General features: G+C 37.5%; 1 protein-coding gene across 2 annotated transcripts in view; it reads right to left on the bottom strand.

Moving 5' to 3' along the window:
• LOC122816887 (butyrophilin subfamily 2 member A2-like) overlaps positions 1 to 20034 on the bottom strand; it is a 784081-nt gene that overhangs the window by 120511 nt on the left and 643536 nt on the right. For both annotated transcript variants that reach the window (XM_044089960.1, XM_044089961.1), the window contains one exon: positions 1462 to 1755. In XM_044089960.1, coding sequence (XP_043945895.1) covers positions 1462 to 1755 — 294 coding nt within the window. The remainder of the gene's footprint in view (positions 1 to 1461; positions 1756 to 20034) is intronic.

The following is a 20034-nucleotide window of genomic DNA, read 5'->3' on the forward strand; positions in this document are numbered from 1 at the left end:
CTGGGCCTCCGCTGAAAATGGACATGTATCCAGTCGGACTATCCCAGCCAACAAATGTAAAATAAAATAAATAAAATAAATGTGTTTCCATATAGAAGTACCACACAAGAAACATTGTAATAAGTTTGGCAGCACAATCAAAGGACACAAATTCAACCCTGAGAGCTCTAGATAAAGAGCTGCATAATAGTCCCACCTTAATGTTATTTATCCTGAAAGCTCTAAATAGAGTGTTGTGTAAAAATTCCACCTCAGTACTATTAATTCTGAATGCTCTAGATACAGGGCAGCATACTAACCCCATTCCAGTGCTAATCCTGAAAGCCTAGATACAGAGCTGTGTAAAAATCCCACCTCAGTGTTACTGATCCTGAAAGCTCTAGATACTGTTCATCATAATAATCCTACCTCAGTGTTACTGATCCTGAAAGCTCTAGATACTGGGCATCATAATAATCCTACCTCAGTGTTACTGATCCTGAAAGCTCTAGATACTGTTCATCATAATAATCCTACCTCAGTGTTACTGATCCTGAAAGCTCTAGATACTGTTCATCATAATAATCCTACCTCAGTGTTACTGATCCTGAAAGCTCTAGATACTGTTCATCATAATAATCCTACCTCAGTGTTACTGATCCTGAAAGCTCTAGATACTGTTCATCATAATAATCCTACCTCAGTGTTACTGATCCTGAAAGCTCTAGATACTGTTCATCATAATAATCCTACCTCAGTGTTACTGATCCTGAAAGCTCTAGATACTGTTCATCATAATAATCCTACCTCAGTGTTACTGATCCTGAAAGCTCTAGATACTGTTCATCATAATAATCCTACCTCAGTGTTACTGATCCTGAAAGCTCTAGATACTGGGCATCATAATAATCCTACCTCAGTTTTACTGATCCTGAAAGCTTCAGATACAGGGCATCAAAATAATAATAATCTCAGTCTAGTGTTACTGATCCTGAAAGCTCTACTTATGGGGAAACATTATATTCCCAGTTTCATGATACTTAGCTTTATCTGCATAAGAAGATAGTCAGAAAGGATGTTTCACTTAAGCAAAAAAAAAAAAAAATGGAAACTGCAGAATTAATTTTTGGTAAAACACACACAAACGCACACAATTGTTGAAAAATACTGCAACATCAAAGTTGCTATATTAATTGGTGGGATGAAGACCCACATGGGGAGCATGATGGAAGAGAAACTTTCTCCATGAAAAATCACTGCTGAAACATGCTGGTCTTGTATAATAACTAGCATTCAGTCAAAAGCATATCTGAGGACAAAGGTACATACAAATAATCCTGTTCTGACTTTTTGTGTAAGATATACCACAAATAAATTCCCAGAGAAGGGATCAGGTAGGAAATTATTCCCTAATCACACTAATTAATCATTGATGGATGTCAATATGAATAAATGAAATCATGAAAGAATAGCCTTGAATACCTTCTTGGCACTTCACCTCCTCTTGAACCTCTATCGCCGTTCTTGGGTTCCTCACAACACAAGCAATTTCTGGGACTAGATTCTTTAATATCAGTATGACAGAAAACAGGCTATAGAGACTTGTTTTTTCATCCTTGTGGACTAATGTATTCATAACAATGTCAGTAATTTGCGTTCCATTTGAAAACCTCCATTCAAGTACACCTTCAGGGTAGCCTCCTGAAACCTGGCAGGACAGGTTTACAAAACCATTCATTTCTTCACTGCAGCTGACGATGGGTTTGGAGTAGTTAGCTGTGTAAACAAAATTAAATTAGTCTCTTCATCACTATGTCTCTGAAAAAAAAAAATAGCATTTAAGAGATAAACAATAAAACATGGCATATGGGAGGTTATGTTAATAACTGTGACCTCAGGAACACCGGTAAGTACAATCTACATTCATTTAGCTTAAAATGCAGTGTTTTAGGGCATTACAATTCAGTCTTTTAAAATCATTACAAACCATCAACAAAATCTAACTAGAACTGCAGTGTAATGAGCACGTTATGCCGAGAATCTGAGTAATTTGGAATAATTGCATTTCTTAATTTGCAAATGAGTCATTCATTAACATCGAAACCTAGACTTTTGTGGTGGATAATGGCTTGTAGACTTACCTTGTTTACCCATTCCTATGTGTCTGCAGTTATGCACTACTCCCCCAAAATGATTTTATACTCTAGACAAAAATAACTAATCATTATAACCAAATCATCTAAAATTGCAGGTAACTCTATATTCAGTTTATCATCATCATCATCAATCCTTTATCCCATTTTCTATGTGGGGTCGGGGTGTAGTGTGAACTGTCCACATCTCTCTCGATTCAGTGCCACACTCCTGCCTTCTTCGACACTCATGCCTGACTGTTGCAGATCTTCTCTCACACAATCCATCCACCTGTTTGTTGGATGACCTCATTCCCTCTTAACTTTTTCATGTCTATCTGAAATCTTCTTCACCCGATTGCCTTCTGCTTTTATGTACATGTTCCCCAACCACAGTAATCTGTTCTCTTTGATCATTTCTGCAACTTGAACTACTTTGGCGTCTGTTCTTATGTCCTTATTTCTTTGTCTGTTCCACAGTGTGCATCATACCACCCATCTCAGGCACTTCATTTCCACCACCTCTAACTTTCTCATCTGCTCTGCCTTTACTGTCCAAGATTTTGTGCCATACAGCAGTACTGGTCACACCATTGTTTTGTACAGCTTACTTTACAGGTTATTTGGCATTCTTCTGCCATACACTCTATGCCAGTTGGCTGCAACTCCTCTGATTTTAGCTTTGACCTCCTCATTCAGACTTCCATTTTCCTCAACCACCCCTCCCAGATACTTGAAGCTATTAACCTGTTCCACTGTCAACCTGCTATCTCAATTATCAGCTTCTTCTGATTTCTCCTATTTGCTGCTATTGCCACTACCTTATCTGTACTTAGTTTCATCCCTTGTGCCTTCAGTTTCACATTCCATTCCCCTATCCTTTGGTGAAGTTCTTGCTCAGAGTCTGCCTGTAATAGCATATTGTCTGCATACAGCAACTTTCTTGATCTGACCCCTCCAGCCTGTTTGCTATTGTAGTCTATCACCAGTATGAACAGCAGTAGACTCAGAGCTGAACCCTGGTGCACACCCACTCCCACTGGGAACTCCTCTGTGAGGCTGAACACTGTTCATGCTTGAGTCATTAGGGCCTTGTACAAAGCCTGCACTAATTCTACCAATGTTTCTGGCACTTCAAACCACAGCAGTACTGCCAATATCAGCTTTCTTGGGACCTCTGCAGTACTGCCCCAATCAGTTTTATTGGGATCACCACAGTACTGCCGATATCAGCTTGATTGGGACCACCACTGTATATTCAAATACCATTGCTAAACTATGTAACCATATCCCACTACCACTGAAAACCATTTTTCTTTATTCAGAATCCTACACCCCATAACCTGTCATCACTATTAGTATCTCCCAGGTACATACTTTATTCTGTGACACGGCTCACCTCTCACCTCTATACTTCTAATGTAAACCTTATGACAGGCTTATATATAAGTGCTTCTGAATCTGCTTTACACCCCACCTCTTAACTACAATATTAATATGATCTGCCATACCTAGTTCCATCTCTCGCCTCCATTTGTTTGAATTTCTAAGCACTAATCACACAATCTATTATCTGTTTGACAAACCCACTAACACACCTCTTCAAATGCTCACAGTTCAGCATCTACTAACGAATAGATATTGTTTATATTGTAGTAGTTGCTTCTACTTTCATATGAATGTAATCTAATTAGCAAATGTGTTTGTGTTTCTATTATTTTGAGGTGTGTTAGTGCCACTCCTGCATTATTGAACTTTGTATTTCTTGTGGATAAGGGGACACATTTAGTGAGTTTTTGTAAATAATGGTAACACCATCTGCGTGTTTGTTTCCTATAATAGGTTCATAGGTATATGCTAGGCTAATGTCCGCCAGGGCCTGAGCAATCCAACCCAATTGTGTGCCTGTGTAACATGGACATTTATTAAGAAGGGGTATATTAGTAAGGAAGTTGCTAGAGGTTATGTGGACAGTTATGCTTTTTGGGGCATTACTGTCGGCCTATCAGAGATATGAGGGGCCAGAACCAGAGTGATTTTCCAGTTTTCCATCCATTGTTCAAGGTTAAGCTTAAATAGACTTAGGGATGCACTCTGCTTCACATAAATAAGGAACCTTTTCCAGAGCATGGAGATCTTCTGAGATACATATCTGTCTCGCCAACATGTCTTACTTATATCACAAAATTTAAATCCTTGGACCTAGTGGTTCTGATGCTGTTCATTTTGCGGATGTGCAAAAGGTCCATCAGAGGATACCTTGTATGCCAGGCATAGATTGCCTCTCAGTAAACTATAAGAGATTGAGTAAAGAGGCAGGGCTTTAAGGCAATCCATATAAGACAACCTGTTTATACCCTGGCTTCTCCTGGTAAGTAACCTTTGTAGGCATTCCAAATGTTGATTACGCCTCGTCAGGTACATGCTGAAGGGGGAATTATACTCAATGATGGGTCTGATAAGGACAGAATAAAGTGGCACTGTGACTTCCTTAGTCCTGGATGCCATGCTCTTATGTATAAGCTGAGTGACATAGAATGATTTTCTTAATAACTTGGTCACATGTTTGTCAAAGGCCAGATTATTGTCTACATATGTTCCCAGATCCCTGACTACTGGTCAGCTCTTAGGAGTGGCTAATTGATGTTGTAATTAGATTTGATGGCAGTTTTTCCTAGAAGGCACTATACTGCATTTCTTGTCTGATACTCTCTGGTCATGTTATATCCAGGTGGAGTAATTTCATTGTCAGCTATTTCTTTTTTCAGCCAGGCTTCACTTGCTTTGATTATATTAGGGAAATAAGTTGCAATATAAGCATGTATCAACTAGGGTTTTATTGCATATACTTCTGAGATTTATATTCAGTAGAAGAAGCTGGAAATTTGAGGAAGGATTGAGGGAATGGATGATTTGTTAGCAATTATTGTCTGTTGTAAAGTGGGGCCAGGGTTTAGGTAAATGCTCCAATGAGCTTTAGAGTTATGTTACTGTGGAAGAAAGCGGATATACTGTTACATTTATGTTTTATTTTCAATATGGGTCTTATGGCTAGGTTCTTACAATATTTACATTTCATATAGTTCTATTTGTGTAGTTCTGGGTGAGATTTGTAGGTGTGTTAACTGAATGCAGAGGGGAGATGTGATAGTTGGTAAAGAGAGACAGAATACAGAGGAGGCAGAGGAGAAGACTTTGAGCCAGAGAAATGACTGAATGGTGATATATCATTTTGATAAGGGGCTTTTAGCTTTACCAACTGGCAAAGACTATGAGTGAAAGGAACAGAAGGTTATAGTACTTTAAATTGGTGGGGCTGGGGTTCTGTGCTATTAGGTAGACACTATTTGGAAAAACAAGTTGCAAAGAAAATCAGTCAGTGAAACTTGCTATTCAAAGGTTAAGTGAAAGCACAACGGTGTTATGTTAAATCCTATTCAAAGAATAGTTACTATGAAGGATGAGACATGGTGTACACAAGAAAAGCCTTCGAAAGATAAACACCAGAATATAGAAAGAGTGTCCAGAATGCATACAGCAGACAATATGGTGTCAATGATAGGACAGAAGGTATTAGCAATAAAGAGAAAAGTAAAGGCAAACACAAGTGAAGAAAATAATGACAGGGTTGTCCAACAATAACAGAGCTAGGTGAGGGGGGAGGTAACGAGAGTTGTTGTGTCTTTCAGCTTTTTTCTTAGTTAGGGGTCGCCACAGCAGAACTCCGGTCCGCTAATGATTGGCAGTTGATTTTTACGTGCTGAGTTGCCGGCCCTAACACACAACCTTAAATGAAGGCACGCCCATTCACGCATGTCTCCACAGAAGACTCTCTAGCTGAGAATCGAACGGGACAACGTCTTGCTGTGAGGCGACAACGCTACCGCAGCAGAGTACGGGCAACAAAATAACTGTATAGTAAAGAGAGTACAAACAGCAAAATACTGTATCTGCAATGAAAACAATAAGCATAAAAAGGTCAGGAGCTGTAAGCCAGCCTGAAGTGTGGTTGCAGAGGAAAATAAAAGAAACGAATATGAGATAATATTACTATGTATAAATGTGACAGCCAAGAGAGATGTACAGAGATAAGTTGACGGGAGGTATAGAAATTACATATATAGAAGAAAAGCAAAGAAAAATCCTTTCCAGTTGGCAGGGAGATTCTTACATAGACAAGATGGATAATACTTGTCCCCGAGTATGCAGAGTCTATGAGCCTGCAAAATGTTTCCTGAGGGAAGTAACCACAAGTATAGTGGATTTAATCTGTGTTTGATGACCTGTGGACTGGTGAACAGGTTGATGATGGTATCCCTAATGAAGGGTGTCTGCTGAGTATTCATCTTTCTGTTTTTGCCTTGCAACCTAAACATTTTCCTTTGTGCCATCTGCTGATTCACCTTCAAGAAGCTAGTCAAGTGTCTCTGATGCCCTACTTTTTGGTATTGCAACTCCTCTCTTAGCTTGTTTCTTAGCCAACCAGTAAGCTTTTTTACCCTGGTCTGTCTTTTCTATCAGACACTTTTTCCTGCACTCCTTCTTTCTTTTGATGACTTCTTGGACTTCTGCATTCTACTACCAGCTTTCCTTATGCACTTTATTTCCATACCTGGCGTGACCACATACATGTTCTGTAGTCCTCACACATTCTATTTTGAGGTGCTGCCGTTCTTCCTCATCTCCACTTATTTCCTCATCTTCCTGAAGTGCTGTGTCCCTGAATATTTCCTTGAAGACTTGTGCTTTTTATTTAACTTCCAGGTCTTCAGCCTTGTCTCTACTGACCCAAGGTCCCTTTCTGATCACTGCTTGTAGCTAATTGTGGCACCAGTGGTTTATGCTTTGGTCTGGCTCTTTCACTGGGGATGACTTTGCAATTGCTGATTCTACTCCATTGTCCTTTTCCTAATAGGAGTTGCATGTTGGCCATTCGTGTATGTTATTTTGTGACTGCCTCTCTTGGTGAACCATATATTGGCCAACATCAAGCCATTTCAAAGGTTCATAGGTTTACAGGTGTTTACTAGACTAATGACCACAAGGGTCTTTTTAAGCCTAGCCATGCATCCCAAATCTCTGACAACTTTTGGTACCCTTGATAAGTGCAAGTAGGAGCTTGCAAGGTTAAATATTTACAAGCAGGGTCTGGGAGATGAACCATTTACAGGCTGCCTTTGTCCATAGAGACATAGGTGCCAAAACAGAGATGAATTTCCTGTCCCCCATCCAGTTGTCCAAGTTACATTTGAATTGGTTTACTGACGAATTCTGCTTCAAATGGATGAGGAGCCTGTTCCAGAGAGAAAGGGCAGTCTCTTGAGATGCATACCTGTCTCTCAGACAGGTCCTATTTATATCACAGGTAAGGTATAACTCTTTTAAAATGGGTAATTCCATTGCTGTTTGTTTTGCAGATATGCAGGAGGCCCATCAGAGTGGTGTCTGACAGTGCCTTGTATGCCAGGCATAGATCACCCCTCAAGAGCTTGTAGGAGACAGAATACAGGGATAGGTCCTTGAGGCAGTCCGCACAGGACATGTTACTTATGCCATGTATTCTGTTAGTGAGAGACCTTTTGAAAAATGTATTTACTGAGGGTGCTACATGCTGTGCTGCTGCTGAAACCAAAGTCTTCTTAAGACACAAAGTCTTGTTGGCAGTTTACTGTTGAAATCAATGTCTGGTTATAACACACACAGTCTTGCAAGTTGCACTGATGAGAAAATATACTTTGCAACGCAACACTATTTTACTGTAAGCACAGTTACTAATAAATAACATATTTTTGTAAGAAACGACACATACAACTCTAGTTTACAGGTTTAATGTGCAAAGTTTTCTTCACAACCAGTATTGATGATTATTCTTGTATACAATAGCTCAGAAAAAGTGTGTTGTTAGAAATACCTCTAACACAACTTGATTTTTACAATCTTTTTATACTTCTCTTGAATCCTGTTTTTCTTCTCTTTGGACTTTGTATGGAAACATCTGTTTGCTGATACTTGTACGTTTAGATTTATTTTTCAAGGAAATATCTTGTGGAAAAGCAGTACAAATTGTTTTCCTGCTGATTATTTCCATTTATCTGTGAAAAAGTACATCAAGCTTTTTCTAATATTGTGATCAGGAAATATTTTGTAAAAAGCATGTACTGCTGATTTATAAAAAAAAAAAAAAATGTCCATTCATCTGTCAACTTCTTTGCTGATAATATCTTTTTAGGAAACAACTTGTAAGAGAGCCCGTATTGCTGAGTTTATAAAAAAGCATGTCCATTCATCTGTCAAACTTTCCATTAACAGACGTTTCTTGTTTTTTCACTTGTTTTAGCCAGAGCTATGCCCCATAGTATGGATGCCAGTTTTACATCGATAAGCTATATTCCTACATTTAAGCAAACTTTTTATTCTATGCTTTATCTTTCAGCATATTTAAAGCAGAATTAATGTTCCACTGTTTAACACACACTAATAGTTCCCTCTCATTATTTTTAAAACACTTTATATTGATATTTTGGTCAGATTATACAGAAAACACATTAGGAAACAAAACCTTTAGTTTTCTTTTGATACAACAAGTCAAAATGTAATTTTACATAGTTAATACAATAATAAAAAATATTACTACCAAAACTGAATGTATATTTTAATCTAACATCTATTTCTTTTACAGACCATTCTGTGAAAAATATTCCACCAATTATGAGCTGTGTCTCCTTTAGTTTTACTCTCTAACTTGATTAATTTGTTCTTTTGCAATCACAAAACTTAATTCACGAATTGTTTTATTAACTTTTTGCAATTGTTGAATTAACTGTTTACTTTTATTAATCACTGGTGAAAAAGAGACAAAAACCTTTAAAACAAAAACAAAAGCTCCAAAAGCCACGAGTATAAACCGAAACGACTTTAATTCACAAATTCAGAAAAAAGCGTTTTCGCCCCTGTAACAACAGGAGCTTCCTCAGCATATACAAAACGACTTTAATTCACAAATTCAGAAAAAAGCGTTTTCACCCCTGTAACAACAGGAGCTTCCTCAGCATATACAAAACAACTGTACAAGCGGTTTAAAAACCTTAATTAGTGACAAGATGTTGATGTCACTTCCTGTAAGTACATATAAAACACGTTTGACTCAAATAGAATACATAATTTAAAATAATGATGTCAAATTCAAATATAAGAAAAGAGTTACTTATAAATGTGAAAAAGCAAGTAGTCATAGACACATATTCACAATGGCTGACTTCATATGAGAGAATCCAATGTTGAAGGAAAACAATGGTAAAGGTCTATTATCTGTACCATGACCTCTTTAAATACTTTGCAACAGAAGTAATAATAAGAATAATAATATAAATATGTAAATAACACTGATACCCCTTTAAAAGGGGGGTTCTATAAGAACTAAAAAAACATTTAAAAAGGGGTTCAATAAAAACTATTATAAACCTGCCTCCATAAATTTTTAGAAAGAATAAGCAGTAAACGAAATAAGCTGAAATAAAGTGGCGTAAATGAAGTAAAATAAAATAAAATAAAATTAGTCTAATTACCTGAGGTAACTTCTATACTTCAACATGCAGGCAATATTACAATTATCGTTAAGCCCTGGATAAGCAAATGCATCCAGTTGAAGTTGCCACTCTAACTCACGGGTTTCTAAAATTAAGGTTTGTGGGCCCCCCCTAATGCCACACTTGATGGTGTCTATGCCCATAAATTGAAAACTGTGGCCACTATTGTTTAAGATGTGTTTCGAGAGGGCGTTGTCGTTCTTATTGTTCTTTATCGCATATATATGTTGGTAAATACGGTCACGAAAGCGCCTATCCATTTTGCCAACATAGAATGTGTTACAGCAGTCACATAGAGCTAAATAGACTAGTGATCTAGTATTACAATTGATCTTATGATTGATGTGGTATTTCTTCATACCCACAGTAAAAGAGTTACCCACCCGGAGGAACCCACACCATTTACAACACCCGCACCTATATGTACCTTTTTGTCTCACCATAAGGTCTGTTCCTTTATTCCACTGTAGTAACTCCTTAAGGTTGTTACCTCTTTTAAAGGTAAATAAGGGGGTTACCCCTAGCCTCTCGTGTAACCCAGAATTGGTTATAAAATACCAATTCTTGCGAATTATTGAGCACAGAAGTCCCGAATTGATATTAAATGGAGAGGAAAAGCTAACAGAGAAATTGAAATTATTAGAAATTCCAGGGGTTAGGCCAGAATTGTCACTAGACAAGGATAACCTAGTCCCAGCAATGACTGGTGTAGACCCTGTTCCTACAAGAGATGTTTTTACTTCGTGTGAAATCAGTGGAGAATAAGTGCCATTGAGACGTTTCAATGATACTTCGTCAACCAGGCCACAAATGAGAGTGTTAGGGTATCCACGATTCAAAAACAGGTCTTTAAGGAATCAAACCAGATAAGGGAGGGGGTTTAGTCCTTTTTGACAAAGCACAATACACTGCTAGAATGCTACAAGTGTTAGAGTCCCCGGCATATGAAAGTTCCTCTTTAAATGAACTTACAGGTACCTACAATAAAATCAAAGGGTACTTCAGGGACTTATATCTTGAGGGGAGGATTAACATAGACACCTACAACTTTATTGATATATCTTTCCCCAGGATTCCAACTATGTTTGGGATACCTAAGATACATAAGAACTTGTCAGACCCACCTATGCGCGCCTTAGTGGATGGTAGATGTTCCATCACACATCCTTGTGCCCGTCTTATTGACAGTATTATTGGTAAATACTTGAAAACTATACCACAAATTTGTAAGGATTCATGGTCCTTTTTGAGCATGATCAACGACATCCAGTTCGACAGCGATCTCAACTTTTTGACCATCGATGTGGTTGATTTATACACTTCAATTCCACACGAGGAAGCTGTCGAATGGATTGAACTCATGCTCTTGGAAACTGGAGCATCCAAAAATGACACCACCTTAGTTACCATCTTACTGGACATCGTCCTTTCTTCTAATTTCTTCATTTTTGAAGATCATTACTATCTTCAGAAGAAAGGCATAGCTATGGGCTCTCCATGTGGGAGTAGTGTGGCAAACTTATTTGTCGCCTATTGGGAAAAGAAGCATCTATTTAACCACCCAACATTCATGGAGAGTGTCAAAGTTTACACGAGGTTCCTTGATGATGTGTTTATGTTAATCAAAGGGGGCGAGGATGTCGCCTTGACTCTCATTGCACATATGAATACCTCAACAGAATTTTTAAAATTCACTCATCACTTTTCCACCTCTGAGATTGACTACTTAGATGTCCGGTTAGTTAAAGATATGACTAACAATAGATTTAGCTCATCTGTTTTCAGGAAGGCCACCTATTGCAACTCGTTTCTGCACTTTTCCAGTTGCCATCCCTGGAAGCAGAAGCGTTCTATTGTCAAAGGGCAATTAGTTAGAGCTGCCCGGATGTGCAGCACCGATGAAGCTTTTGATAAAGAGTGCTCCTTCCTTAAAGACCTGTTTTTGAATCGTGGATACCCTAACACTCTCATTTGTGGCCTAGTTGACGAAGTATCATTGAAACGTCTCAATGGCACTTATTCTCCACTGATTTCACACGAAGTAAAAACATCTCTTGTAGGAACAGGGTCTACACCAGTCATTGCTGGGACTAGGTTATCCTTGTCTAGTGACAATTCTGGCCTAACCCCTGGAATTTCTAATAATTTCAATTTCTCTGTTAGCTTTTCCTCTCCATTTAATATCAATTCGGGACTTCTGTGCTCAATAATTCGCAAGAATTGGTATTTTATAACCAATTCTGGGTTACACGAGAGGCTAGGGGTAACCCCCTTATTTACCTTTAAAAGAGGTAACAACCTTAAGGAGTTACTACAGAGGAATAAAGGAACAGACCTTATGGTGAGACAAAAAGGTACATATAGGTGCGGGTGTTGTAAATGGTGTGGGTACCTCCGGGTGGGTAACTCTTTTACTGTGGGTATGAAGAAATACCACATCAATCATAAGATCAATTGTAATACTAGATCACTAGTCTATTTAGCTCTATGTGACTGCTGTAACGCATTCTATGTTGGCAAAACGGATAGGCGTTTTCGCGACCGTATTTACCAACATATATATGCGATAAAGAACAATAAGAATGACAACGCCCTCTTGAAACACATCTTAAACAATAGTGGCCACAGTTTTCAATTTATGGGCATAGACACCATCAAGTGTGGCATTAGGGGGGGCCCACAAACCTTAATTTTAGAAACCCGTGAGTTAGAGTGGCAACTTCAACTGGATGCATTTGCTTATCCAGGGCTTAACGATAATTGTAATATTGCCTGCATGTTGAAGTATAGAAGTTACCTCAGGTAATTAGACTAATTTTATTTTATTTTATTTTACTTCATTTACGCCACTTTATTTCAGCTTATTTCGTTTACTGCTTATTCTTTCTAAAAATTTATGGAGGCAGGTTTATAATAGTTTTTATTGAACCCCTTTTTAAATGTTTTTTTAGTTCTTATAGAACCCCCCTTTTAAAGGGGTATCAGTGTTATTTACATATTTATATTATTATTCTTATTATTACTTCTGTTGCAAAGTATTTAAAGAGGTCATGGTACAGATAATAGACCTTTACCATTGTTTTCCTTCGACATTGGATTCTCTCATATGAAGTCGGCCATTGTGAATATGTGTCTATGACTACTTGCTTTTTCACATTTATAAGTAACTCTTTTCTTATATTTGAATTTGACATCATTATTTTAAATTATGTATTCTATTTGAGTCAAACGTGTTTTATATGTACTTACAGGAAGTGACATCAACATCTTGTCACTAATTAAGGTTTTTAAACCGCTTGTACAGTTGTTTTGTATATGCTGAGGAAGTTCCTGTTGTTACAAGGGCGAAAACGCTTTTTTCTGAATTTGTGAATTAAAGTCGTTTTGTATATGCTGAGGAAGCTCCTGTTGTTACAGGGGCGAAAACACTTTTTTCTGAATTTGTGAATTAAAGTCGTTTCGGTTTATACTCATGGCTTTTGGAGCTTTTGTTTTTACTTTTATTAATCACCTCATACCAAGAGTTATTTACAAGAGGCAAGGACTATGTGCTGCTGCAAGCGTTAATCAGTACTAAAAATATACAGTTTCAGTGTCATAATATCTCTGAACTGCCCATGTGCTTTAGCTGACAGTGAAGTGAACATCTAAAACACCTTGGTAAAGTACTGAACTGGGCTTAGATAATACATATTTATTACACATCAATTTTATTTATACTGAATTACTTTGCATTTGTACACACAAAGACTGCAAAGTACATTTAGTCCAATCTACAACTTTATAACCTCAAGCAAAATGTTTTTGAAAATGTATGTTTCTTTTCTGATGTCCATATAGTAGGTAAATGTACAATTTGTAAAATATCTTGGCCTGTCAGTTTTACTCTGTTTCCCAGTATTTCTAATGCACTAAAGCCTGTTTTTCACTCCCTCCTAAAAAAGTCTTTTGTCTTTTACAGCCAGTATTGTCAAGAGGGAATGAGGTATTATTTTCCTTCCTGTAGCTCTAGTTTAGACCCTTCTGCAGTACTGCTTATACAGTCAGTGTAAAACTGAAAGAATACCCTTTTTTCTTGCAATATGAAACATTTATGAAGATGCATTTGCTGTACATTGTGAGAGCTAGACATATACTTGTCCTCTGGCTGTCTTAAATGTACACATTTTTACATAATTATTTATATTTGCTGTTGTCTGCCTTTTACTCTTCCGTATTGTAAACAAGTACACTTTAGGCAGCTTTACTTTTGTTTTCTGAAAAGTATTCTCTTTTGATTTTTATACACTGTAACTGCTCTCTTATCTTTTTTACCTTTTGATTTATCTGGAACACTAGTTTAAAAACATTGGGGAATAAAAATCCAAAAGCATTTAACTAAAGTACTGTTTATACATTAGATTTTAATGTGTATGCTATCCATTTTTAAATATAAGCATGTTGTAAAATATGCCTTTTTGTACAGATCAGCTGTAGTTTCCTGCTCTTTTGCAATGTTTTCTTAAGCTCAGCTGTTGTGTGCAGGAAGTCAGTGTCTGTCAGCTCAGCTAATTTATTTTAGTTATCCTGTAACTGCTGTTTCTTTAACTGTTTACTAACCAGATTTTTGTTGTCTTGTGACTGCTGTTGAAGAGTTTACATTTCTTTCTATAATTCTGCATTGGCTAGGGTTGCCTCCCCTCCATTTTTTTCCAGACTGTCCAGAAATCAAATTGATTCTCTGGTAGTCTGGAAAGCACTGTACAAACTCTGGTATTTTGTTTCAAAAAAGGAAACCGACTATCAGAGTTTGTAAATCGGCTGATTTACTATGGTGTTTTACAGAAACGTATAGTAAATCAGCCGAAAGAGGCATTAGGAATGTAAAAAGAGGGCATTCCCCACCCGATGATGTAGTGATGTCACGAAATGGCTGGGAGAAAGGGCAGGGGTGGTGCAAGGGGTATGGCCTTACTATGGTTTTAGCCACAATGAATGGTGGCAAAGGGCTGCCTGATATTTCTCAGTAATCTGTTCTGCTGAATCTAAAGCTCCTATGCGCTTTTGAAAAAGTGTTTGTATAACTTGTCTAAACTTCCTGAACTCATTTTGTCTGTCTTTTAGAAGTTTATTAAATTATTTTGTAACAAGATGTACTAGAGTTTCTGTCAATAACCTATTTGACTGTTGTTGTAACTCTGAAATTAACCTTTCACATGTGGTGACAGGACATAATGTAAGCATATTAACATTTGCCGGTTCTTCACCATTAAAAGATATGTTTGTACAGTCTAACCATTGAACAATGGCCTCCCAATGTACACAGAAAGCAGTTTCACATGACACACACAATAAACATTTGTCATACCACACATGGTTTTGTTCGAGATACCAGCCAAATATTGTAATCCATTTACATAATGCCTTATTATCAACTTGCCCTAATAATGTTTTACATTTCCTAATATGTTGTGTATAACAACATTGCATTCTATTACTATGACCTCTAATGGCATCCATACTGTATGTAACACAGAAAAAATTCTTACCAGTCAACAGGGAGGCAGATGGCCAGGCTGCTTAATGTAGATGGTGGAAAAAGTCTCTTGTGAAGTTGGTGAAATGAAGCTGGCAGTGGGTGGCTTCAAAACCTTGTTCTTCAACTTTGTTGGAGAATTTATGGCACTGCAACTTTCCTGCAATGCAGTCTCACTCCAGATTGAGATTTCTGAGTAACTGTACTGCTGCAATCTGTAGAAAACTGAAGTGCTCAACATAAATGTTTGTTACTGCACCTTTACCAGAGTGACCTTATACAAGGCATCACTCCCCCTGTGTTTGAATGTAGCTAGGGTCACCATTGAAAAATTAATTTATTGAGGGTGTTGCATACTGTGCTGCTGCTGAAACCAAAGTCTTCTTAAGACACAAAGTCTTGTTGGTGGCTTACTGTTGAAATTAAACTCTGGTTATAACACACAGTCTTGCAAGTTGCACTGATGACAAAATATATTTTGGAGCACAATACTATTTTACTATAAGCACAGTTACTAATATATAACTTATTTTTATAACAAACAACTCATACCACTGTAGTTTACAGGTTTAATGTGCAAAGTTTTCTTCACGACCAGTATAGATGATTATTCACCTACATAATACCTCAGAACATGTGTGTTTCTAGAAATACCTCTGATACAACTTGATTTTTACAGTCTTTTTATACTTTTCTTAGATCCTGTTTTTCTTATTTTTGGTCTTTGTACAGAAACATCTGTTTGCTGATACCTGTATTTTTAAACTTATTTTTCAAGGAAATATCTTATGGGAAAGTAGTACAATTTATTTTTTCTGCTGATTATGTCCTTTAATCTGTGAAAAAGTATGTCAAGCTTTTTCTAATGTGATCAGGAAACATCTTGTAAAAAGCGTGTACTGCTGATTTATAAAAAAAAGTCTATTCATCTGTCAACTTATTTGCTGATAACATGTTTTTTTTAGGAAACGGCTTGTAAGAGAGCAAGTATTGCCGAGTTTATAAAAAGCATGTCCATTCATCTGTCAAACTTCCTTGCTGATCCATTAAAGGAAAACTTCACTCTAGAACTGAAAAAAAAATGTCACTTTATCTTTGTTTCCTGACCTATTTTAACACCTCAAAATCACATAAGTGCTTTATTTGTAATTTTAGCCTGTTTTCCACAACATGGCTACCAATGGGGCTTGATGTATCAAAGTGATCCTGTACTCCCTCAAGCCTTTCTCTTTCCCATAATACTTTGTATGACTCATGCCAGACAAGTAGCTTTGAATTCCCATGTCATTAACATATAATGGAATTTGGGAGGGTTACTGTTATTTTCTTTACCTTCTGTAAAAGGACTGTTTTTTTCTGTCTCTAATCACCATCATTTATTTTTGGCTCAGACCTTGATTTACACTATAGTTAGACGTTATCCAGTTACAGCCAGAAAACTAACTAAATTGCAGGTCTTTGTTCAGTGTTTTATTTTGTAGTTCAAGAGGAATTGAGAGTCACCTCCCCCCACACTACTGCAGAGGTGTTAAAACTGTCACTGCACTGTGAGACCCTTGCAGAATCAATTCCTCAGACTACAAAATATCCAAGATGAGAGAGAAGAAAGCCACAACCTGTTTGGTGGTCCACAATCTTGTCCCAGATGGTAGATGCCTTGAATAGCAACCAGGCCAATCAGGAAGTTTAAGCAGAGAGACTCCTAACCAGAGAGTCAGGAATCTATGTACTCTGGTCCTTCTCTCACCAGGAGCAAAACATATGCACAACTTCTAAACTGGCACCTATGAAGCAGTGTATTAGGCTTTACTATGATAAGCAGTCCCCAGGAAATAATGTTTCTATGCACCTTATCTCACCAGGAGCAAAACAGAAACACTAATCCCAAGATGACTACTGAGAGGCAGAATGCGGTCTCTCCAGGCAATCCTTATATCTAATTATGTTTGTCCCAATATGTGCATTCAGGTCTCCCATTATCAACACCAATAACTCATAATGCTGTCCTACTTTATCCAAAGGACCTGCAGATCCTGACTAAATGCAATCTTTTCCTCACTATCACTACTCTGCTAAGGGTTATAATCTCAGATTATGAATACTACCCCAACCGTACACTGGAGTTTGATTGTCATGAGTCTGTCACTATTTCTGATGACATCCCTTTCTGTCTAAAGGACCTGCAGATCCTGCCTGAATGCACTCTTTTCCTCACTATCACTACTCTGCTAAGGGTTATAATCTCAGATTATGAATACTACCCCAACCGTACACTGGAGTTTGATTGTCATGAGTCTGTCACTATTTCTGTTGACATCCCTTTCTGTCTAAAGGACCTACAGATCCTGCCTGAATGCACTCTTTTCCTCACTATCACTACTCTGCTAAGGGTTATAATCTGAGATTATGAATACTACCCTAACCGTACACTGGAGTTTGATTGTCATGAGTCTGTCACTATTTCTGATGACATCCTTTTCTGTCTTATGAAGCCACTCCCTCACCCAAAGCCCCACACCATTTCTAGTATTCCACCCTTGAACAGTAGGCTTTGAATCCCAGGTCAAGCAGCTTTGCTGCATTGCCCTTCCATCTTGCTTCTTTGATTCAGAGGATGCCCATCCTCCCCCATACCATCATGACATGCACATTATCCTGTGTCCTGCCAGTAAACCTATACTCAGTGTAGCAATCTTTATTTCATGTTTGGCAGGTTGATTGGATTTATGTCCAGTTTTTGTTCAACACAGCTATCCCAGGAAACCCAAGCCAGATAAATGGACACAGTCTTGCCAGTAGCTTATTAATCCTGGGCTGCTGGGTTTATATGGCAGGCACACACTGGCCAATAGGGGCACATAGAACCCTCCCACTGTTAACATGGGTCCCTGATGTATGTCAGAATAGGCCAAGTCTTTAACTCACTTATCATCGCAAATACCCATGCCCATGTTTTGGCAACATGAGTCAATGATATCAAATCACCTAGAGCCAATTTTTATAGTGTCAAGTGACCAGCCCTAATATGGTACACAGTCTGTGATCAGAGGATATTGTGCAACACAGTTGATGCACTGATGCCCAAAGCAGTTGGTCCCCTGACAGACAAGAGCCAGTGCTACTGCCCAAAACTCCATCTCTAGGTGAGTTTGAGGTGGAAACATTCAGCATGCTTTTGGGAGGTGGGCAGAAGCACACAGAAACACAGGGAAAGTATGCAAACTCCACATAGGCATTGGCCAAAGGTCAGAATAGAACCTTTTACCTTGTGCATGGAAGGCAAAGACCTTAACTGTTATACAAAATGTACATGGTATGTTCTTCAGAAAATGTGTACTTTCCAGCTAAATGTCGGCGGATTAAAGACATTAAATAATTACACCCATTTCAGTTTTGCCCCTCATATCCTGCAGAGAATGTATGATAATTTCCAAACCTTTTATTTTATCAGTTCCCAGATTAATATCAGCAATATGTAAAGAACAACTCTGATTTGGGGTCTTTCTAACATCAATTATTTTTGGATTTGTTCAGAATTCTTGAGCCAAGAAGTTGAGAGATCTGCTTCTATCCCGCATCCCTCCTGTTCATTTCTTATTTATACCTTCTGTTCTACCTGTTGCTTACTTCCCCTTTTCATTTCATTTCATAATCCCATTTCCACCCTTCAATCAAACTAGAACACACTACACACAAGCATAAAAAAGAGAGTCAAACTCACATCTTTTTGTTTTTGCACTGTGTGGGATGGGTCATGGAAATCATTGATAATGAGTATGTACAACCAATGAAATGTCCCACAGCTCAACAGAGCAATACTGATAGCAATACTGAATTCTAACAGATGTCATGACCTATGTAAAGTACTGAATATTAACAGATGTCATGACCTATGTAAAGTACTGAATTCTAACAGATGTCATGACCTATGTAAAGTATTGAATTCTAACAGATGTCATGACCTATGTAAAGTACTGAATTCTAACAGATGTCATAACCTATGTAAAGTACGGAATTCTAACAGATGTTATAACCTATGTAAAGTACTGAATACTAACAGATGTCATGACCTATGTAAAGTACTGAATTCTAACAGATGTCATGACCTATGTAAAGTACTGAATTCTAACAGATGTCATGACCTATGTAAAGTACTGAATTCTAACAGATGTCATGACCTATGTAAAGTACTGAATTCTAACAGATGTTATAACCTATGTAAAGTACTGAATTCTAACAGATGTTATAACCTATGTAAAGTACTGAATTCTAACAGATGTCATGACCTATGTAAAGTACTGAATTCTAACAGATGTCATGACCTATGTAAAGCACTGAATTCTAACAGATGTCATGACCTATGTAAAGTACTGAATTCTAACAGATGTCATGACCTATGTAAAGTACTGAATTCTAACAGATGTCATAACCTATGTAAAGTACTGAATTCTAACAGATGTCATGACCTATGTAAAGTACTGAATTCTAACAGATGTTATAACCTATGTAAAGTACTGAATTCTAACAGATGTCATGACCTATGTAAAGCACTGAATTATAACAGATGTCATGACCTATGTAAAGTACTGAATTCTAACAGATGTCATGACCTATGTAAAGTACTGAATTCTAACAGATGTTATAACCCATGTAAAGTACTGAATACTAACAGATGTCATGACCTATGTAAAGTACTGAATTCTAACAGATGTCATGACCTATGTAAAGTACTGAATTCTAACAAATGTCATGACCTATGTAAAGTACTGATTTCTAACAGATGTCATGACCTATGTAAAGTAGTATCAGCTGCCACAGGTCA

Source organism: Protopterus annectens, chromosome 12.part0, assembly GCF_019279795.1.
Source record: "Protopterus annectens isolate FY-2018-M chromosome 12.part0, PAN1.0, whole genome shotgun sequence".
NCBI classification, from domain to species: Eukaryota; Metazoa; Chordata; order Ceratodontiformes; family Protopteridae; genus Protopterus; species Protopterus annectens.